General features: G+C 45.8%; 1 protein-coding gene across 1 annotated transcript; it reads right to left on the reverse strand.

Annotated features, from left to right (window-relative positions):
• Positions 1-16941: 16941 nt before the first annotated feature.
• Positions 16942-19705, reverse strand: PHOX2B (paired like homeobox 2B). The gene is made up of 3 exons (XM_019928044.2): positions 19465-19705; positions 18421-18608; positions 16942-17460 (listed from the first exon to the last, which is right to left on the reverse strand). The coding sequence occupies exons 1-3, from the start codon at positions 19703-19705 to the stop codon at positions 16942-16944; spliced, it is 948 nt and encodes a 315-aa protein (XP_019783603.1).
• Between the last annotated feature and the right edge of the window lie 3032 nt (positions 19706-22737).

Here is a 22737-nt window from a genome sequence, read left to right on the forward strand (position 1 = left end):
TTACCTTACAGCCTTAATATCAGTATAATGTTGTGCCTTTTTTACCCACTCTCCCCTTCCTCTGTTTTCAAAGGTAGTAAGTTATGGAAACCCAACCAACTAATGATACAACCAATGAGCAGTATTTGTTAGGGTAGAGTCTGAGCTGCTAAAACAAAGGTCCCCCAATATGGTGTAGCTTAAACAAGAAGAGCTTAATATTTCTTGCCCGTGTAATGGTCCAGAGCCAAGGAGTCCTGGCTAGCAGAGCAGATCTGCCGTCCTCAAGTGCAGCTCCTCTCTGGCTACCTTCTCTTTTGCATGCATCCCAGCCATTAGAAAGAACAAAGGGAAAAGAAGAGTTCACTCATTTCTTTTATTTTTTTTTAATTTATTTATTTATTTTTGGCTGTGTTGGGTCTTTGTTGCTGCGTGCGGGCTTTCTCTAGTTGTGGCAAGCAGGGGCTACTCTTCATTGCAGTGCACAGGCTTCTCATTTCAGTGCCTTCTCTTGCTGCGGAGCACAGGCTCTAGGCACGTGGGCTTCGGTGGTTGTGGCATGTGGGCTCAGTAGTTGTGGCACATGGGCTCAGTAGTTGTGGCTCGCGGGCTCTAGAGCGCAGGTTCAGTAGTTGTGGCGCACTGGCTTAGCTGCTCCACAGCACGTGGGACCTTCCTGGACCAGGGCTCAAACTCGTGTCCCCTGCATTGGCAGGCAGGTTCTTAACCACTGTGCCAGCAGGGAAGCCCTCACTCATTTCTTTTAAAGGCATATTTTGAAAGTAGTACAATTCTATTGGCTACAACAGACAAATGATCACACTGAGATTCAAGGAATTGTGGGAAATGTAGTGTGAAGCTGGGCAGACGTGTACCCAGCTAAAACCCAAGTTGGGTTATTGTAGGAAGAGAAGAATGAATATTGGCAAATGGCAGCAGTCACTGCCGTAAACCATTATTCCCCAAGGCATGCAGATGAGCTAGGAGGCCAAAAAAAGACTGAACGACTTTTCAAGTTGTAACCCCTTTTCTCCCCACCTCTTTAGAAGCAACACCAGCCCAGTATAGGGAAGTCACCTGCTGAGGACAGTGGGGTCAGGAGCTCTGAGGTTGGGAAGAGGGCCAGAAGCAGGGCCAATGGTCAGCAAGCACCAATATGGCTGCACTGGTTGTTAAAATACTAAAATATAGCCGCACCGCTTGGGAAAGAACCCCTCCTCTAAGATCTCCTAAATGCCTGCCTGCAAGCCTGGCCATGCCAACTCCTCTCCTGGGATCCTCAGACTTCTTCCATGGTCCAGCAGCTAAAGGATTAATGCCTGGCACAGAGAGAGACCCGAGAGATTGAACCCTCTCTGCTGGATAAGCCATTTAATTGATGCTGATTGTTGATAATTTGGATAACACCCCTGGCCAGAAGTCGAACATCCAGTGGCCTTCCTCAGCCACTGAATCCACTCCAAAATAAAGACAGAAGTGCAATGGACAGAAGCTACTGAACCTCATCTTTATTTTCCTTTTGAAATCTTGCTTGTGATGAATTGGGAGATTGGGATTGACATATATACACTAATATGTATAAAATTGATAACTAATAAGAACCTGCTGTATAAAAAAATAAATTAAATTAAATTTAAAAAAAAAAGAAATCTTGCTTTAGATACAGAAAACTTGAAATTGAGTCAGATTTCTAAGACCTCTAACGTCAGTGAATATGACCCCTGTGGGAGAGGTTTATTTTGCTAGAGGAGAAGAAGGCTGAGCTCATGAGGAAGAGAGGCTCAAGTTATGTGTCCAAAACAATGCAAACAAGACTTTAGGAAATCAACATGTGGGAAAGCCGGAATTCATCTAATAGATAGTCACCCAAGGGCATCTTCAGACCACCGAATTCTTCTTCCAGCTGGGATACGAGTGTGATGGAGTGGGAAGAACACTGGATTTGGGACCAGAAGGCCCTGGTACTAGCTTGGAAAAGTGGAAACAACAGGTTTGTAGACTGGTTCCCTGATTACAATCTGTACAACCAGTCTCTACAGCTGTAAAACGAGAGAGAATAGTATTTACCACAAAGCCCTATGAGGGCCGAATGAACTAGGGTGTGCCGGGTGCCGGGCATGCAGTAGGCACTCAATCAAAGTAAGTCCATGTTTCTTGTCACTTCATTCTCCTCTCTTGTTCTCCATCTTCACCCTGTCCTACTCCTACCCATCTCCATGCCCCACCCTGAGCTCACACTTGCACAGGAATTTGTAGTCGGACCACAAACAGGTCACTTAATATATATGTCTGAGTTTTCCCACATGAAAAGCAGGGATTATGCAGGATTTCTTGTGTGATGAAATTATTAATGTGAAGCAGGATACAGATGTGGAGGGCTGTTGTTTGTGGTCAAGAGGAGCAAAAGGAGGTGACAGATTTACATAATTTACCATGCATATTGCCATCGTTTCTATAACAGAACTTGCAAAACTACCTACACTAAACATTTCAGATTACCTCTGGATTAAAGCAAAGATCTGTGATACTAGATATGCCAACCATTTGTGTCAAATGATCCCGTCTTTCAGAATGTGCCTGGCCCAGAGTAGACACTCAGTGTTTGCTGAGTAGAAGAATGGATTTATAATGAATCCACTGACTCTGTAAGGCAAGGCAGCATAAAGTAGAATGTACTTAAGGTACGTGTGGGCTGATTGCATACCAAACCCAGACTGATGCTTGAAGAAAGAAAAATGGACCAGCTCGTGAATTATGCTGAAGTTTATACTTCTCCTCAAACTGGTAATTGCTTCTGCTTCAGTCATTCTCAGTTAATAGATGAAAATGTATGCTTTCCTAAATATATATTTGAATTTCTAAAGTCTTGCATTTCATACCAAGAACGAAATTTCACTCAACATTTTCACTTACTAAAAGGAAGTAACCGATGAATAAACTTTGTTTTTAAAGAATTACCTTTTGGAAGGGAAGTAGAAATCTATAAATAATTCATGAATCTGCAAATGATTTTTCTGTGTTTCTTTAGCATTGCTCACATTAAAACACCTGGCCCAGAGGTGCAAACTACTCCTCTTCTCTACAGATCCATCAGCAAGTTACTTGTTGAGTGTCTTCTGGACTCTGTCAGAGAAGTTTAAGGAGGTGGCAAAAAAAACATTAGAGAAAAGGGAGGGATGTAATCAAGCATTAAGTTCTAACGTTACAAATAAACCATATCCCTTTAAATTAGATGCTTCGAGGGGCAATGCTTAGAAGGTTAGGCAAAAAAGAGATGTTTGTAAGTATTGCCTCAAGAAGGGCCTTGTGGGATTTAGGAATTTAGACTTGATTCTATAGCAACAGGGAGCCACTAAATACGTTCAGTGCCGTGTGGGGTGACGGAGATCTATATCTTGGAAAGATGATGCAGGCAACTTGTGGAGGATGAATTGGAAGGGATTAGCCTGGAAGGGAGGTACCGAATGAGGAGGCCATTACAGTAGCACGGGTCAACAATGGGGGATGAGGATGAGGCGGGCTGCTGAGCTCAGACCACTTCAGTGAGGATGCTAATTGAAGGCAGGTCCAAGTAAAGCGATGGGAGGGGATTGATACATTTTGAGGACAGGCAGTGGAGAACACTTAGGAGTCGGGACTGACGATAGGATGCAAATGGGTCTTAAACAAATTTAAAAGATAGGTTAATCTCCGGGGTGAAGTTAGACATTTTTCCATTTAATCCTTGCTTCTTCTCCTGATATTTTAATTAGAAGGGTAGTTAATTCCTGTTCCGTATGCATAGGACACCGATCTGATTTTTATTTGTTTAAATAGTAAAATTTGGAATTTTTCATCTCTATTCTACAGGTTTCAGGAAACTCATCTTGATTTACGCTTTCGAACACCTCCATTCCCCTGGGCCAGTACCAGGGGTGAGGCCTCTGGAAGCGAGAGGGGAGACAAAACTTCTTTTATTTGCCCTAAAACCCTAAATCCTTTATTATTGTTGAGATAAAGTGAATCTTGTTCTATCGATTTTGGCAAAAAAATAACACAGCTCACTTAAACAGAGTTCACGTTTTAGGACCTCAGAACTTAAAATTACTATATTCTTATTGCTCATAAAGTTCTGCAGTATAATATTGTGTTCACAGAGTGTGGTCTGTGAAGGTTAAGACACAGGCAGACATGGTTTTTTCCTTTCAAAGATCATGCAATTTTTTATGATTTCTAGTTACAGTTAATCATACCGTTTTCATTTATAATAGTAACAAGAAATTTCCTTTTAACATCAATTTATTTAGGTAAAGAAAACTAGGTTAATGAAAAGAAAAAGAAAAGTTACACAGGAGGTTCTCTGATGTGTGCAAAATTGTGAAGGTGGTAAAAAGTGAATGAAGTTTGGGGAACACTAGGCAAGGAGGCAGAACATGGGGTTCCAAGGCAGAAGATTCAAGTCTCAGCTTGGTTATAAATAATCATGGCTTTAAACCAGTTGGGCAGTTCAGTTTTACTGAATCTCATCCATGAAATGGGGACAGTAACATCCCCCTTGTAGGGTCTTAATCCAAAGAGACAAAGTATGTGACGGCACCTCGAAACCTGCCAAGTGCATTGAGAACATCAGCTTTTATTGTTGTGACAGGGGTGGCAGGCACTGATGTTCGGCCGCTGATTTACAATTGCTTTTCCAGAGGCAGAACCGTAGCACAGGGACCTCACCTCCCTGGCACTGTGTATGGTGCCCTAAAATGCATCTGTTGCTTCCTGATGATGTTATCAATCTTTAGGGGAAGGAACTTATTGATTTGTTTCTCTTAGAAGTGCTTCTGCGAATTGATCTGGCCGTTTTGATGTTGCAGGCTTGCTAATGCCTCGGCCGTCCCTGGCTGTGGTTGGAAATGATCCTGCTGCAGGGAAAAGAACGGATCATTCTGACACTCTGGGGTCTGGCCTGGCTCCTCCAGGTCTGAGTGGGCTCAGAGCTGATGTTTAACTCCCGCAGGGCTCTTGTTCAATAACAACCAGGGGTCTCAGAACGCGCTTCTGCACCCAGCTGTAGTTGGGGCTGGGGGACATGGGTATTTTCATGTGTATTTTCCTTGTTTAAAATAGCCAAAGGGACTGCGGCAAAGGATGTCATGTGTTCCCTGAATGTGTAACTCATTCCTATACTTTTTTCCATTCCAAACATAGGTTCAATGGAGGCAGCAGAAACATTGAATAAAGTGCATGGGGTTTTAAATGCAAGTTTCCACAGCAGCAATCTCTTGAAAGTTTTGCATCCCCCTCTAAGCCTCAGTTTATACATCTGGAAAATGGGAGTAATAATACCTATCTATAAGATTGCTGTGAGAACTAAATGAAATAGCTCATTCTCTGATTCAATTGGGCCGCACAGCAGGTTGTGGACCTATCGGTTAGTTTCTTGGGACATTGTTGGGCTTTGGTTAAGTACAATCCATTTATCACCTGCAACAGATGTCTCCAGGCTCAGAATGGAAAGTGTTAGCAACCCTGAATCAGCCTACTGTAATGTTTACCAAAATGAGATGGTGACGTGGGCACTGAGCTGGGGAAGAGGCATTGACCCTCTGCTCCTAGGAGAAGGTCATAAAGAGGGAAGACCTAATGATGTAGTCCTTGTCATTTGGGGGCCACCTCCTAAACTCAAGCCCTTATGGCTGCTTCTGGTGATGTTCCTGTGAATTGGGCTCTGAAGAAGGCTACCTGAAAAAGAAGTGATGGACAGGGAGAGGAGCACCCAAAGTAGACCCCATGGGATCTCACCCACTTCCAGAGCACCATGGAATCCTTCCTGTTCCAACTCCTCAGGTCCAGTAGGCACCTGGCACAGGTAAACACTAAGTAAGCATTCGCTGGCAGAAGGATGTGGTTTAGAATGCACACAGCAACAAAATGCTCTTGAATATTTAATCACACACAAAACTGTGCACAAATACTGCCTTGTGCCCCATCATGACCCTTACAGGGAGAGGGTCCTTCATGAGGAAGCTTTTATGCTCTAAAAGCATGAGTAAGCACAAGAGTGCTGTGTATAACCAGGTACAGTAGAGCAGAGTGGTCTCTGGAATCAGGCTGATTTGAGTTCAAATCAAATTCCAGTTCTGCTGCTTACCAACTGTGGGAACTTGAATAAGCTATTTAATCTCTTTTAAATCCTGGTTTCCTTATCTCTAAAATGGAATAATCATAGTACCCATGTCATAAGGTAGCCGCCAAGATAAATGAGATAACACATGTAAAGTGCTTAGCACGGTTTCTAGCACATGATAAATCCTGCATAGAAGTTAAGTGTTATTATTATTATTGGCCGTTAGTAGTGGGTTTCCTTTGTCATGAAGTAAAACATGTTTCTAGACCTGCTGCAAGGAGGTTATTTACTGGGCACTTAATCAAGTCTTTGGGAAGGCTGCTTCATGTTTCCTTGTAAGGTGTTTTGAGAAGTATAGATGATGCTTGTATATATGTTTTTGCAAGAAGACACAAGTTGCATTTTGAGGAATTGATTTTTTGGCCTTAAGACAATTGGGTCTTTCTGTTAACCAGGATTCTCCTGCTCAGAACGTTTCTACATAGAAGGAGAGAACCACATCTAGATGATAACCCTGTGGTTACTTTCTCTTTGAGGGACTGTCCTTCAGCACTGTTAGCACTAAGATTGGTTAGGACTGGTTTTCACGTCATTCTACTGGAAAAACCTGTTCTGGGATTTCCCAGTGAATCACAGACAAATTAGGCAATTCATATGGGTAATACCCAAGTCCATCAATGTATTCCAGGGGAAAATAAAAACCTTAAATGGATATCATACTAATGGTGCTGTGAAATGATTATGGACTTTGATGACAACAGACCTGAATTATCTAATCCATCTGCCACTTACTGGCTCTTTTAAAAAAGGATTTAAGTCTATCCAACCTTGTACATGTAACAGCCTGGAATGTCATTCTCACACCCCCATCTATCTGGTGAGTCCTACTCTACGTTCAGCACAAATATCAAGGGCAACTCTTATTTATCAAGATAGTGGTTCAGTTGTTTAACACAGACCAAACAATTGCTGGTGTAATAGTTTATTTATTTCTCTGTAAAAATTGATAGAGGATAATAGGGTGGGTTCTACTCTAAGAACTGGTCCATGGGCTCAGGAACCTTCTATTTCACCACCACATCTAATTCTATCACATAACAAAAGGAAAAGAGGTTGACAGCAAGCAGCTTTCTTTAAAGGGCATGACTAGAAGTGGCACAGATCCCTTCAGCTCTCATCCCGTTGGCTAGAACCTAGGCATATGGCCATGTCTAGGTTCAAGGGAGGCTGGGAAATGTAACCTCTATCTGGATGCCCATGTCGCAGCCAGTCAAAAAGTCAAGGGGTTCTTTCACTAACTGGAAGAAGAGGAGAATACTTATTAGCTAGAATTAGCAGTCTCTTGTCACGTTCTTCCTTTCTATTCAAGGAGCCATTAGGAGCGTAGGAACTGCGTTGCATTCCTTTTGGGAAACCAAATACTACAAAGCCATTAAAAATAAGGCAGATCAACAGATTTTGATAGGGAGTGACCTTTGGGATATATGTTGACTCTTTTTAAAAAGTACAGAAATTAGGTAAGCCGTCCCATTATACTTAAGAAAGATACAAAAGAAACTACTAAGTCTGGTAACTTTGAGGGGGCAGAGGTAGGAAGAAGATATACTTTTCACTGACCCCTATAACTCATTTGAACTTCTACCTTGTGTGTGCATTACCTATTTTTTAAAACTTTGAAATCACTGAATTTTTTAAAACTTTGAAATCACTGAATTATTCAGATATGATTCTATTACTTATCACAAACTACTTTTTCAGCAAGTAGGTGTGAATGACATGGAAACTAGTCCTAACCAATCTTAGTGCTAACAGTGCTGAAGGACGTCCCACCAAAAAGAAAGTAACTACAGGGTTATCATCTAGATGTGGTTCTCTCCTTCTAAGTAGAAACTTTCTAAGCAGGAGAATCCTGGGTTAACAAAAAGGCCCAATTGTCTTAAGGCCAGAAAATCAACTCCTAAAATGCAACTTTTGTCTTCTTGCAAACTCATATCCTAACATCATCTATATGTCTCAAAAGACCTTACAACAAAACATGAAATAACCTTTCAGGTGGGATACCCTAATTTCTGCTAATAAACGTGTACTGAAATTTTAGCCTTTTGTGAATTTTCAAGAAATGACTTGTTTAAGATGTTTCAATGAACTTGAAGAAAATCTCAGCATAAGTGAATGAATGCCCACAGACATTTTCAAATATCCTTTAAATTTGACTTATTTTCCTTCAATAGAAGGCAAGAGTGCCCCTAGAAGGAAGTTTCCATGCATGACTTTTTGAATATATGGTCAGGTATAGGGATGGTTAAATATCTGATTATTTTAACAGTTCTCTGGACTTTCAATGATTAGATTGAAAAAATTACTACAGTGTAAGGTTTCAGCTTAAGAATTTTTTGCCCATTTTGTTTTAAAATCAATACTAGAGAACATACATTCACTAGACTTTAAAAAAAAAAAAGGATAATTGCTTAAGAAAATGGTCATATTTTTCACTCTCTCTCCCCTTTGTTAATTTATGTTGCTCTGACTTAAGACTAAGATGAAGGTGTATATGAATTATACCTGCAAGAAATCAAGGATATCACAGAGGAAGACAAGACATGGGTTTCCTGTATTAGTCTCTGCTTTAAAAAAAAATTTTTTTTTTTTTTGGCTGCTTTGGGTCTTTGTTGCTACACGTGGGCTTTCTCTAGTTGCGGTGAGCGGGGGCTACTCTTGGTTGTGGTGTGCAGGCTTCTCATTGCGGGGGCTTCTCTTGTTGCAGAGCACGGGCTCCAGTAGTTGTGGCTCGAGGGCTCAGTAGTTGTGGTTCACGGGTTCTAGAGCGCAGGCTCTGTAGTTGTGGCGCACGGGCTTAGTTGCCCCGCGGCATGTGGGATCTTCCTTAATCAGGGCTTGAACCCTTGTCCCCTGCATTGGCAGGCGGATTCTTAACCACTGTGCCACCAGGGAAGCCCTGCAATGGAATATTATTCAGCCATGAGAAAGCAGGGCATCCTGCCATTTGTGACAACATGGTTGGACCTTGAACACGTTAAGCTAAGCAAGATGTCAGACAGAGAAAGGCAAGTACCATATGATATCACTTAATGTGGAATTTAAAAAAGTAAAACCTTAAAAACAGAGTAAAATGGTGGTTACCAGGGAATCGGCGGGGAGGAGGTTAAGAGCAATGGTGTTTAAGGGTACAAACTTGTAAAGAAAATGAACCATAGAGATCTAATGCACAGTGTAATGAATATAGACAATAATACTGTACTATATATAATGTGATAAATATCACTATATCAGCAATCATATTACAATATATAAATGTATCAAAGTAACACAGCTATACACCTTAAATTTATACATTACATGTCAAATTTGTTCAATTAAAAAATCGAGATATGATTCACATAACATAAAATTCACTCTTTTAACGTGTACAGTTAGGTGGGTTTTAGTATATTCACAAAGTTGTATAGCCATCATCACTATAAATTCCAGAACATTTTCATAATGCTCTCTATCCTTTTTAACATTGGCTTAAGGTGTCAGCAGGCAGGCTAAGGGCAGTGCTGGGTTCTAGGCTATTGCCTCAGTGATTCCTCTGGACTCTGGGACCTCTCGGAGATTGATCAGGGCTTTGGAATCAAAGGGACATTGATTTGGAGCTCAGCTCTTGCGCTTACCAGCTCTGGGGTCTTAAGCAATTTGCTCGGCCTGTTACTTGGATTTTTAAAAATGAGAACAATATTATCTACCTTAGGAATTTTGAAAGGTCATAATGCATAACAAATGCTAAACAGTTAGCCAAGTACCTAACACATAGTAAATACTCCAAAAGCACAATATCTTTTGCCTCAGACAAAGCAGGTTTACACTTCACTTTTGTCCGAGGTAGCCATGCCTCTAGGGCCTTAAAGAAATTAAATTTTACACTCAGACTCTTCCTGTTCTGAAAATCGCCCCTTAAATCATTGGATAGCAAATAGCAAACAGTCATCCACTTGGTTCCCTAATGAAATTATGTCCAGGTAAGAAGACTTTATTTCCCCCTTGATGTCTGACTCTCCCCAGAGGGAGGTCTTTGACATCAAATGCAAGGCTAAAGTAACATCGTTGTTCAATCACTTGGCCTCGGGGTATTTTAACAAACTAAATAGCTTCAGGTTCAGACAAAAGATAAAGTGAGTGACAGCCCAGAAGATGAAGAATTCCTTTTCTCATTTTTTTTAAGCTTTTTAGCCTATTGGCTAAGACTCAGGGCTGTGGGTTGCATTCTGGCTCTACCATTATTAGTGGTGTGACTTGGACATGTGACTCAATGGCTTTGGATTTCAGTAGTGTAATAGAAGGAAAGCACCACCTTCATCATAGGGGCTGCGCCGTGGTGCACCCAGCACAGTGCCCGGCCCATGCAGATACTCAACAAATATGATGAGGATGTTCAAATCCTGTTGAAACCTTTTAATCACCTCCTGCTCTCCTGTGTTGTCTGTCACCTCCACGTAGCAGTGGTCTTTAAAATCCTGGAGTTTTCTTTGTCCAGCTTTGGGGGCTTGTTTTATTTTATTTTGTCCTTTAAAGGAGCATGTTATAGGACTTGGCTAATATTTCTTCCACCTGTAGAGTAAAATGATTACATGCTCTGGTCTTGATGAGAGATTCTTAAAGTCAGAGCTTTGCAGTGGGGTGGAATACCCTGCTCTCATCAATTAGCCAGGAGCTCCTAGCTTGTGTGTGTGTGTGTGTGTGTGTGTGTGTGTGTGTGTGTGTGTGTGCACGCGAGCACACGTGTGCACGCACCACAGAACCCTTGGCAGCTTGTGATGCCCATGAACCCCTCTCAAGATAACATTTTTAAATGTAAAAAAATAAAATGCATAGGATTACAAAAGAAGCCAATTAAAATAAAATTACGAAAAACGTTTTAAAACAAATTGGTGCTGTAATCATGTATGTGCGTCTTTATTAATGTATTAAGTAACAAGATCTAGTAGCTGGTTTAATAATTACCATAATTTCAAATTAATGATGAATGCAAATGACCTATTGAGATAATTTCAAAACCTCTAACACGAAATGAAAGTATCTGTGATTTCACTGGTGACAGTCATAGGTACTAATACTACTACTGTGGCTTCGTTGCCTACATTCATCATTGAAAAAATGCCAAATTTCAGGTAGAGATTAATGAAAATATATATATATGTATTTTTTTCTCTCCTCCTTGAATTCAGTCCATGAGCCCAAGGTTAAGAACTCCTGAGTGAAGCCAAGTCTAGCACTACCCAAGATGTCTACTGTGGTGATGGGAACATAGTCACGGACCATCTTCAGACAACCTGCCTATTGGTCTGACCTCTGTACTTGGCTTTCCAATATGGAAGTACTAGCGAGTGAAGGCATTTGGTTTTATTGTCTACAGAGAGTTGTGAGCGGCCACTCTGAAATTAAGGCTGAACAATGAAGGATTCAGGTGGGCTTTGTCATTTGTGCCATTTGGTTTGTCTGTCATGGTGGTGATAAATGAGCCTAGAGGTTGACATCTATTCCTGACATCCATTCCTGTCTACCTACCAACACTCCACGGTTCATCAGCGTTAACTGTTCTTTCCCCTTTCACGTGCCATGCCTCCGGCCACTCATTGCCTTGTTCACTTACCAGAGAGAGACTATGAACCGTAGATGTGTTGCCTTGCAGAAAACATTCTCCCTCCTTGTGGGGATCCCAAAGCCCGCCCCCTTTCAGGCCCTGGACTTCATTCTGAATCTGGTTGGGATTCCCATCCCAGTCCTGCTCTTTCTGATGCCCTTTCTAGCTCTCACCTACCTTTCAGAGTCCTTTTTGCAAGGGGAGATCTCTTCCCAGGTCTGGCAGTATAGGACCTCATGGGCTAAAATGAATTCATCCCTTTGCAGAGACTGTAAAGAACAGTTGTTAAGGTGCATGGGCTTGGGAGACAAACCAGTTGGGGTTGGATCCCTGCTGCGTTACTACCAGCTGTGTGACCTGGGCATGTTACCTTACCCCTCTATGCCTCAGTTTCCTCCTAAGAAAAAAAAAAAGTGGGAATAGCACTTTTCCAGTAGAGTAGTTGTGAGGATTGAATGCTTTAAAGCTTGTCAGCTTAAAAGTGCCTGGCATATAATAAGCACTCAATAAATATTAGTAGTTATTACTTGTCAGCCTTTGGCTGATTCTAGGCTGTTAACTGTCACCCTCAGCAAAGTTCTCCAATTCCACTTTGCATATTCTCTCACACTCTGTTCCTGGGCCATTGACATAAGTGACAACTGAGGGATCTTTTTAATCTTCTGAGGCTTGAGCTAGGGAGATTAAGACAGAATCCAGGAGTTACATAATAAAATAATGTTAAAAATAATATTTGACATTTGCTGAAAACTCCCTGCTCTGCCAGGTACTTACTGGACATCTTATGTAATCCCCCCAACAACCTCACAAGTCTGTACTATTATTCACATTCATGGTTAATGAATCAGGCTCAGAGGGATTAATTATTTGCTGTCCAAGTTCACAGAGTTCCTTTCCCTGGATTGAGGGCCATCTCTATCTAGTCAGATGCCGTCTTTGTAAGGACATGAGGTGAGTAGCAGACAGCTACTGTTTGCTGAGTTATGGGCTCCCCCCTGAAACCACTCTCTGGTTCCCTGTACTCGGCCATGGCGAAGGAGACTTGGCCTAGAGAGGGCTGTCTGGCAGTAACTCATGCAGGTTTTGTGAAGTCACATGTGGTCCCGGAGTTGCCAGGAAAAGGGATGTCTTGATGAGCCAAAATGCAAATTCCTTAGGAGAGGAAAAGTGAAAGTGAGCTTGTTCACACTGTGCAGGGCTCCAAGGAAATGATACAACACAAGAGACATAGTGTCCTGCCACTAGATTCCATCATATTTCAGGAGCATTATTCTGCATTTGATCATAAGCTTGCCTCCAGACAGTTCGCTTTTTGACCAGAGGCAGAGGTGACCCAAAGTAAAAAGAAGTTGATATTTGAAATACTAGAGCTGGATGCTTCCAGATATTTAAAATACAGTCTTCTGGGAAGCTGGTGGGGAGGGGGCGTGGAGAGAGGGAAGCATGTGTTCCTCACCATATTCCAAAGTTTCCCTTGTCCTGGAGATAAGTTGCTCAAAGCAGGTCACGGCCAGGAGAAGGGAATTTGGGGAAGCTTATCGAGTTTAGCCAAATCTGAAAGGATTTCTAGGGCCCTCCCTGGGGTTTCCAAAAACTCTTCGTTGGCTATTTGTTTTTCCTCTTCTTTCTCCATCTCTCTTCTTCCCTCTCTCTCCTTATTGTTTTCTTTCTCTCTCCTGGTCTTGCCTTCTCCAGAATGCCCATCCCACTGTCCTGATAGCAGCTCACAGAGGCTTACCTGGCAGCCCTCAATGCCTAGAGGAAGGCTAATTTTCCTCCAGTCAAGGCCAGGACTGGGTTACCTGGGCTTTGAATGCCCTTTTTGTCAATAGGTCCCTGCCCTTCTTTTTGCCTCTTCCAGACCTTCTAAGTTATATTTACAACTGAAGACTGGGGTCTCAGGGATCTGGAAATTGCTGGCATTTTAGACCAGCACAATTAATGCCATTGTTTATGGAATGCTGTCTTGGAGAATTTACTGAAGGCCATTTAGAGACAGATTTTTTAAAGACTATTTAAAAGTTTTTTAGAAAAACGATTGGAAGTTTGATAAGACCCAAAGGTTTCAAATTTTTTGGTGAACCTGCCTAATCTGATGCACACTATATTTGGATTCTTAAAGTGAGAAGCTCTGATAAATTCAAACCAGATCAGCTGCTAATCCTTAGACCAGAGTTGGCAGACGGTGGCCTCCACTCAAATGAGGGAAGCTGGCTCCTCCATTGATAGAGCCCAACCAGAAAGGTACCAAGGTAAGTACCAAAAGTCCACACAGGCAACTGCTTGAAGAAGTTGACCCAGCCGAACAGTCCAAGAAGGAGGCAGAATTCCATCTTGGGTCTGTGGTGATGATTCCTTCTTTCCCAAAGGGTGTCACTGAAGCTTCCAGAACTGCTCCCATCCCCACCATGCACAAACACACCTGTTCCCAATGCAGTTCCAATGCTGGAACCTTCCCATTTGGGTTTATTATAGTGTAGTTCAGTGGTTCTCATATCCTCTATAGGGCTTGTGAAACACAGATGGCTGGGCCTCACTCCCAGAGTTTCTGATTCAGTAGGTCTCAGATGGGGGTCTAAGAATTCGTGGGTCTAACAAGTTCCCAGGTGATGCTGAGGCCGCTGGTCCAGGGACCACACTTTGGGAACCACCGGTATAGTTAAAGGGCAGGCTCTGGAATCAGATTTCTTGGGCTCAACGACTGGCCCCATCCCTCATACACGAGAACCTCTTGGGCAAGTTAACCTCTCTGTTGCCTCAGCTTCCTCATCTGTTTAAAAGAAAATAGGGATAGGAATTGCACCTGCTTCCTGAGGTTGTTTTGAGGGGTAGATGAGATAATGTATGGAGAACACAACCTAGTACAGGCAAGTGCTCGCTAATTCCAGTTGTTGAAGATGTTATTTCTCCAAACATACCAACATGGCAGAGCTGCTCTCCGGCTGGTGCCTTCCAGATGCACCCGTCCACGCAAAGACCACACCCACCCACCCTGGTGTCTCTGGGTGCCAGCAGTTTTGGGGGCTTAAGGAGGCTGGACCGCCTGGCCCTCCCCGGACGCCATCGGTCCCGAAGGCGCCTGCACGCCGCACTTTCGAGTGCTTGTCAAAGCTGGGAATTAGAAGGCTGCCTAACCCTGCTTCCTCGGTTACCGAGTCCTCGGAGCCGGAGCCGCAGCCTAGGCACGGATCTGAGCACTTTTATCAACGCCCTCGTCTTCTTTTGTGCTCTGTGACTGGGAAAGAAATAAAAATGGACCAGAAGAATCCCGCCTGCTGTCCCAAGCACTCAATTTTATATTGGCTGGATTTAGCCGCATGAACTTAGATTCGCCAACCCACCTAGGTTTCCAGAGCCGCAGCGGCTTCTAGATATTCTGTACAATTTCCTCTGTCCTCCGTTATCGTTTTTAAATTAACTTTTTTAAAAAAGTCAAGCAAAAATGAGTCAAGAAAAGGTCGGAATAGTTCAGTTGCTAGACTTGCTTTTTGTTTTTATTATCAACAATCAAGTTAATGGTACACTCTTGGAAAACTATATGCACATGTAGAAATATTTCCCTTTTAAATAGAAGCATTCATTTAACACATATAAATAAATTCGAAAATCTGAAACATAACTTATGACGCTTATGTTCACAAACATAGTCCAACAAGAAGGAAAAAATAAAAAAGAAATCAGACAGACATGCACCTGATAACAAAAATATATACCATTGTCTGAACCGTGATCTCTCTAAACACAAAGGAATTGAACCCGTGAGAACCTTATTATTCCATAAAGACACACCATAGAGACTACAAGAAGAGAAAAACATTATACGGTCACGTAGAGGAGACGGTCTGTACTGATATTAACACGATACAATTGAGTCACAGAACACAGTTGTAGAAAGACACCAAAAAAGTTAAAGCCTCAACATTCAACTAATATCTATAGTTTGTGCCTTTTAAAATAAAAAACAAATAAACAAAAAATCCCAACAGAGATGTCTAAACTGCGAGAAGAATGGAATCATCAATATACAGTCCATCCACCATACAGGATGTGCGTCCATTTCGGATCAAACAGAAATGCAGAGACACTTCTGCAAACTTGTGTGCGCCTCTTTTCCTTGCTGGGTAGATCTCTCTGCAGCCATTTGCGTGGACTGCAATTGACTCCAATCCAAAGCAGTGCCAAAAAGTTCAGTAAAAGCTGGTGGAAGAAAATGCCGGTTGGGGTGTCAAGAGAGAAAAAAAGGGAAGAGTTGCGAGTTATGTGACATCGTTTGCAGAGTTTGAGGATGAAAAGGCATTTCATGTATAGGGCATCTTTCAGGGCCGAGTGGCTGCACAGATTCAGGTTGCGAGCTGCAACTGTGCGCGGTTCGGATGCGCAGATGGCGGGATGCTGTTCGACGAGGTGGGTCTGGCAAGCGGGCGCGAGGAAGTCACCTTGGCCGCGGGGACCATCTGCACGAATCGTCGCCGCAGCGGCCCGAATCCAAGGACAAGAGGGGAAGCGGGGCGTCTGGAAGGCCTTCCTACTCTCCCTCAAGAGGAGCCCCAAGGGAGTCTGTGCTGTCCGGGGTGGAGGTGGGGTGGGGGCGCGGATGAATTTAGGAATTCGCAACATGGATCCCTCAGACAGTGCCAGCCGCAGCTTCCCTCTTCCCCCCCTTACTTTGTTTTATTTTTTTTCTTAGATTTTAAAAACTTTCGGTTTTTAAAAAAATTGTTACTTCCTTTTTTTTTTTAATTGGGGGGAGTTTTGATTACTTTTTTCTTTTTCTAAGCAAGTCACTGAGTTGGTTGTGGCCTCCCACCCCTCTCTCCCTGTCACCCTTCTCGGGCCACAGACACACATTCCCCGAGACAGACATACACCGACACGCAGACACAGCCCCCTGAGATTCCCCCCGAGTCCAGGCCGCGCCGCTCACACCTCCCCGGCGGCAAGCGGAGCCCTGGCCCGTCTGCGCGGCCCTGAGGCAGGTGCGAAGCCAGGGAGGTGTGTTGTTTAGTTTGGTTTGGTTTGGGGTTAAGGAAGGGGGTAGGAGTGGGGTTGAAATGGAGGCGACGCCGTTTTCTCTTTATTCTTATCGCGATTACTTTAGGCTCTCAAGGAAAAAGCCACGGCAGCAGCGACAACAGCCTTGGGCCTACCCGCTCGCCCACTCGCCCGCCAGGCCCCGGCTCGCCCGCTGCCGCCGCCGCCGCCGCCGCCGCCGCAGGATCCCAGATCAGAACATACTGCTCTTCACTAAGGCGGCTTTGGCACCGTTGGGTCTTTGGAGCGAAGATAGGACGCTGGCGAACGGGCCCCCGAGCGAATCCGGAATGGAGGTGATGGGCCCGGGGCCGGGAGCCCAGCCTTGTCCAGGGCCCCCGGCCGCAGCCAGGCCTCCGGCCGCCGCCGCCGCCGCCGCCGCTGCCGCCGCTGCAGCCGCCGCCGCCGCCGCCGCAGCGCCGCTCTTGCCGGGTTCGCCTCCCGGCCCCCCCGGCCCCGCCGCCCCCGGGGCTCCTGCGGGGCTGGGCCCGCCGCCGCCGCCGCCGCCAGTCGCCCCGCAGCTGGGAGTGGGGTTGGGGTTGGGGCCCGGGCCCCCAGTGCTGTCCGGATCGGTGCTCTTGGCCTCTTTGCTCTCGTCGTCCCGGGAGGAGTCGGACTTCTTGCCCGAGGAGCCGTTCTTGGCCGCGGCCGCTGCAGCCGCGGCCGCGCGCTCCTGCTTGCGGAACTTGGCGCGGCGGTTCTGGAACCACACCTGGCCCGAGAGGAGAAGAGAGGCGGCGAAGCAGCAAGAGAAAGAAGCAAACGGGAAAGAAAAGCGGTTAGGGCGGCCCACGTTCCATTTCAGCTTGTTTTAAACTCCACGCGCCGCGGATACTCCCGCGCCTGTGGCTGGTGCATCTTTTGAGAAAGTTTCTTAGGGCGACTTGAGCATGTCCCGGAAATGGTGGCTTGCAGGAGAGGTGAAAAGGCTGCAGCTCCCAGAAAGGCCCTAAAATGGAAGTTCTTATTTGGACGGACCTTTGCTCAGTCTACTTCCTGAGCCACTCCAAACTCGCCGTCGCCTCTAGGCCTCAGGTCTCAAGTTAAACTCTGAGTGGTAGACAGAAGGCGGGGGCGGGGGGGGGGGGGGCTCTGGGCTTGGAACCTACTGCCCATCTTGGCCTTTGGGCCTGGAAGAGCTAGCGTTGGTGCGTACCGCCCCTCCATTGGGGGGCTCACGGGCAGAGCCGCCACGGCCAGCTCTTGAGCGCACCTGTGTCCCTAAAAGGTTAGAGTACCGCGCGGATCTTGACCTACATAGAATCCCAGACCCTTTGCAAATCTGCTGTAAGTCACAGTTCCCGGGAAAATGCACCTGCACCTTTACGCCATTAGCTCCGAGTTAAAAGCTCTTGAGTTAGGAGGGATTTGGCAAAACTACTTATACTACGGAGGCAAAGTCTGCACTCCTCCCCCAGGGCACTCCCTGTCCCCGAAATGGCTCTCCCATGGCCCCTGAATGCCTCTGCGGCGCTAGCTGGGGTGGGAGCACTTTGCAGCTGCGAATTTATAGCCAAGAACGCGCTCCCTAACCCTTCCTCGCGCGCACGTCCCCTCTGGACCTGGCCTCTCAGGAGAGGCCGGAGAGCTCGGACCTTCAGTAGAATCACCCGCACTGCACCCCTGCCCCGCGCGATGCTGCAAAGCCGGATCGGCTTCCGGGCGCGCGTACCTGGACTCGCGCCTCGGTGAGGTCGATCTTCAGGGCCAGCTCCTCCCGGGTGTAGATGTCGGGGTAGTGCGTCTCCGCGAAGACCCTCTCCAGCTCTTTCAGCTGCGCACTAGTGAAAGTGGTGCGGATGCGCCGCTGCTTGCGCTTCTCGTTGAGGCCGCCGTGATCCGTGAAGAGCTTGTAAGGAACTGGAAGACAACAGAGAGGACAGAGTATGAGCAAAATGGTCTGGAGCGCGCGAGCCGCAGAGCCGGAATGTGGGGACTCCAGAGGTCAGGTGGTGCTGGAGCCGCCGCCGCCGACACCGGCGCGGGAGAGTGGCCGAGAGGAGCTGGCGAGAAAAACCCGAGCAAATTAGCTATACACGGAAACAGGGGCGCAGACTTCGGACTGTGGTGGGGTCCCTCCGGGCACAAGCGCCTTTGGATGGGTTGAAGTAGCGCGCTGGAGACGGCTGAAGGCCGGGGACACGGGAATGCTTTGATGAGGAAGAACGAGAGAAGAAAAGGTTCCGAAAACCTCAGTCGGAATATCAGGAAGCCAGGGATGAAGTTACCAAACCCTCCCACAGTTGAAACTTTTTATTTCTCAAAAGTTGACCCGGCCCAAAAGTTGGGGGATAGCGCTGCAAAAATAAAAGAAAAGAAAAGAAAAGAAAGAAAGAATCAGAAAAATGACCCGCCAAAGAGGTGTGAGCCGCTGTCGGATCTTAAAAAAAGAGACACTGCCGGTAATGAGCTTTACTCTTTGTTATTTAATTATTTTCTAAGCTTTACGTCTCATCGCAAAGTAAATAAATTATGCCTATCATTTTGGCAGCTTAAGATAATTTTGTTGGCGGTTCGGGTGTGACTAGGATAGTGTAACCCTGTAAGTGAATTACCCCTCCCTGCAATCGCTTCTAACGTGATAAATTCTTTCATTTGTGTAAGCAAATTTCGTTTGGTAAATACTAAACACATTTCCATTTTCAAATGCAATCAAGGCTTCCTATATACGAGCGGAAAGGCGGCTTCCTCAGCTGAGAAAGCTGGCGGTCCTTACCTGCGGCGTACGGACTGCTCTGGTGGTCCCTGAGGGTGCCGAGGCTGCAGGATCCTGGCGTGAGGGACGGGCAGCCGGACGTGGCCCCAAAAGTGGTCCTTATCGGGTTATACTGGAAGCCACTGGCCTGGCTGCAGGAACTGAAGTCAGCATAGGCTGAAGCCAGGCTCGAGGTGTCCATCCCGGCCATACAGGACTCGTAGGCAGAGGAATTGAGGTAAGAATATTCCATTTTATACATTGAAAAGGCTCTGGATGGCTCAGCCAAGTGGAAAAAGGAAATAAAAGATGAGGATGGAGAAGGTGGCTGGAGTGGGGAGATGTGCACAGCTCAACGCCTGCCTCCAAACTGGCCTCCTTACTACCAGCAGAGCCTAGTTTTATGAAAAAGCCTCCTATGAGATGCCTTGTCTGAGGTCTCTAGAGCATATAGTCCTCATAATAAACTTGGCTCTTTCCACTTGGACAATAGCAAAGCGGTTGGTCTTATTGCTGGCGCTTTTTACATGACAATAACTCATCCGTCTATTGGGCTGGCACTGGGGAACTGAGCTGTCCAACCTCCCTATCATTGATTCCTGCATCTCTAATTAGAATTTAATACCACACCATTACGCACTGAGCCCCTGATCCTCCCTTCTAACCAGCTCCCTGCCCTTTAATTCAATCACACTACTTGGAAATAATGAAAGTTGGGTGACGATTCTCCCTGATCCAATTTCCCTGAGCTTTTAAGCCTTTTTAACTGATCATATACCTTAGGCATAAATTGAGATAGTGTGTGTGTTTTCCCCCTTCTTCTCTCTCTCTCTCTCTCTCTCTCTCTCTCTCTCTCTGTCTCTCTCTCTTTCTCTCTCTTTTTCTCAGTTAGGGAGAACAAACCTTGATGTCATAGAAAACCTGTTTTGTAAGAGCGTTACACGCTCAATTTAACAACAAGCCTACCCCCTGAAGTGCATGAAATGTTATAAAGCACTAGGACATTGGCAAGACTCAGGCGCCCTGTAACATAGAGTAAGTGGGCCAAGTATGTGAACGATAAGTGGATTTCTTTAAAATACACCTGGTAGAGGGTTGTTTTTTTTAAAAAGCATCTTATAAATTGCATTTCTTGTCTTGACTTAATGTGCTTTTCTAGAGACTCCGCTTACCCAGCCATTTAAAAAATAAAAGAACATCCAGGTAAAGCTCTTGAATATAAAACATCTGGACTCTCAACCAATGGCTTCTTTGCACTCAGTTCTGGGTTTTTCTCCATTAGCGTGAGGTTTGCATTTTGTTGGTTTGTGTGGTTGTTGCTTTTAATTACTCTGTTTAACCGGCAAGCGGGCATGAAGTGTCCCCAAATGTGCCTCCTCTTCCATTCCTCTCGGGTGCTCTCCTTTCTTTTTCTTTTTTTTTTTTTTTTCCGCCTCCAGTTTTTCAGGTACCCACAATTCTCCAAAGACCCGAACCTTCGAAAGAGGATTGCTGTCTGCTTGCCCTTTAGGTTTGCTGACTGCAGTGAACGAAATCCTTGCTCTTTAAATGCCCAGGCTCCAGGTCGGGGACTTTTCTTGTCCAACACCCCAGGCTCTTGGGTGCTGGCAGCGAGGCACAGACAAAGAAACGAGCCGTGATTTGTGGACCTCGGTGGCCTCATGATTTAAGCGGAGGGTAATTTTCATTTGGTTCGTTAGGCTGTAGCAGAATAAGGGAAACTATTTCATTAAATCCTTCCTCTCGGTGGACAAGAGGAGGAATGCTGAGTTGAATCGCCGTGTGGTGTAAACAAACCCTGGATATTTTATATGAATTAAATGTGCACATAATTAGTTTTATTGCATTCATTACCCCCTTTATGTGCTCTGTAACAAGTCAGTAATTAAAGTAACAAACTCATAAAGTCTTTATAGGGGCATTTAGGCGTTCAGTGTTTGCCAAACTAAGTGGTTTAATTCGATGCTAGTGCCGGGGAGTGGATGGGCGCCCGCTCTCCACTGCCACCGTGTTTTATTGCGCACTAAACTGCAGCGGACGCCGTAATGGATTAAAGAGGGACAGCGGCCCCCCAACCTCGTGCTTCTCCGCTGGGTGAGTTTCAGGCTGATTTCAGGTGATGGCTCGTCCTCTGGACATGAGGAAGCACTGAAGTCGGGAGTGCAGGCGGTGGGACCCGCCGAGGAGCTTGGTGATAGTTTTATGGGGAGGGCTGATAGTTTTATTGCAGTTGTATGTTGTACATGCGTATTTGATAAAGAAGGGCCCTTGGTGACCACTGTGCACTTTTTTGTGCACGGGGTGAAATGAAAATAAATGTGTACAAGGTTGTACTGCGGCGGGAAACAAATTGCAGCGCTCTAAATGGTTCTTCTTTATGGTCACCAGACAAGAGGAGAAAAGAGATGCAAACATCTGTCTTCAGTCCCCTAAACCTAAAGGCCAGCAAAGACGGATGCGAATCCAAGTGTTATTACTGTGGGGATTTGTCTTTATTTATCCCGCTCTCATGAATATGAATCTGCCTTTGGATCGGGAGGCGGCTGTGCCCCTTCGGACGCTGCACATAGACTTTCCCCACCCTGACTTACCCCCCCGCCCTGGGAGGTGGGGGATAGGTTGTCAAGCACAAGGCTGCAATTGTCCAGGTTTCTCTTGGACTTTTCAGGGGAGCTTCCTGGCTCTCCCAACGCGACACCGCCGCCCCAGGCGCACACTCGGGGGATGTGGCTGCTGGGAGCATAGGCCTGCGTGGCACCCCGCTAGCCCGCTCCTCCCGCTTATATGGGGTTTACGCGCTTCTGTGGAAAAGAGAAAGACATGAGGTGTCCTGGAGGGGATGCGTTTTGGCTCCAAGGCCCACGCTTGCCAATAACCAGGCTCACACCGCTCTTGGCGCCCGCGCCTGGGCGCACCCGGGGTTGTGTCTCAACTGGGTATAGAGCGCACGCGCCCCGCGCCGCTGCTCCGCGCCCGGGCCCGGCCCTACACCCGAAATGAGTGCCGGCCAATCCCCCTTCGGGTCCTAATTTGCAGACAGTCCCCAGACCCCATTGGGGCGGAGGCGAACCGCGAACCTGGAGTGTGCGGGGAGCTGGGAGGAGCGGGGTTTATTTCGGCCTCTTTTGAGGATGAGTCTTCGGTGAAGATGTAGAACTTTGGGGTTTAGTCGGTGCCTGGAGGCAGTTCCTGTGCGCAGGGGAGGTTGGCGTGGGGAGTGAGGTGTGCAGCTCAGGGGAGCTGGGTGTTGAAGAGGCGTCGGAGGGTGACTCCTGGAGAAGACGAGGACCGGGG

The sequence above is a fragment of the Tursiops truncatus genome, chromosome 5 (assembly GCF_011762595.2).
Source record: "Tursiops truncatus isolate mTurTru1 chromosome 5, mTurTru1.mat.Y, whole genome shotgun sequence".
Taxonomy (NCBI): Eukaryota; Metazoa; Chordata; class Mammalia; order Artiodactyla; family Delphinidae; genus Tursiops; species Tursiops truncatus.

What these genes read in the sequence shown, in the direction of transcription:
- PHOX2B (XM_019928044.2), bottom strand. Translation starts at nt 19,705, where the DNA reads ATGTATAAAATGGAATATTCTTACCTCAATTCCTCTGCCTACGAGTCC. An exon ending in GAGCAGTCCGTACGCCGCAG is followed by an intron (nt 18,609 to 19,464) that starts GTAAGGACCGCC and finishes GTTGTCTTCCAG; the next exon opens with TTCCTTACAAGCTCTTCACG. An exon ending in TCACCGAGGCGCGAGTCCAG is followed by an intron (nt 17,461 to 18,420) that starts GTACGCGCGCCC and finishes CTCTCGGGCCAG; the next exon opens with GTGTGGTTCCAGAACCGCCG.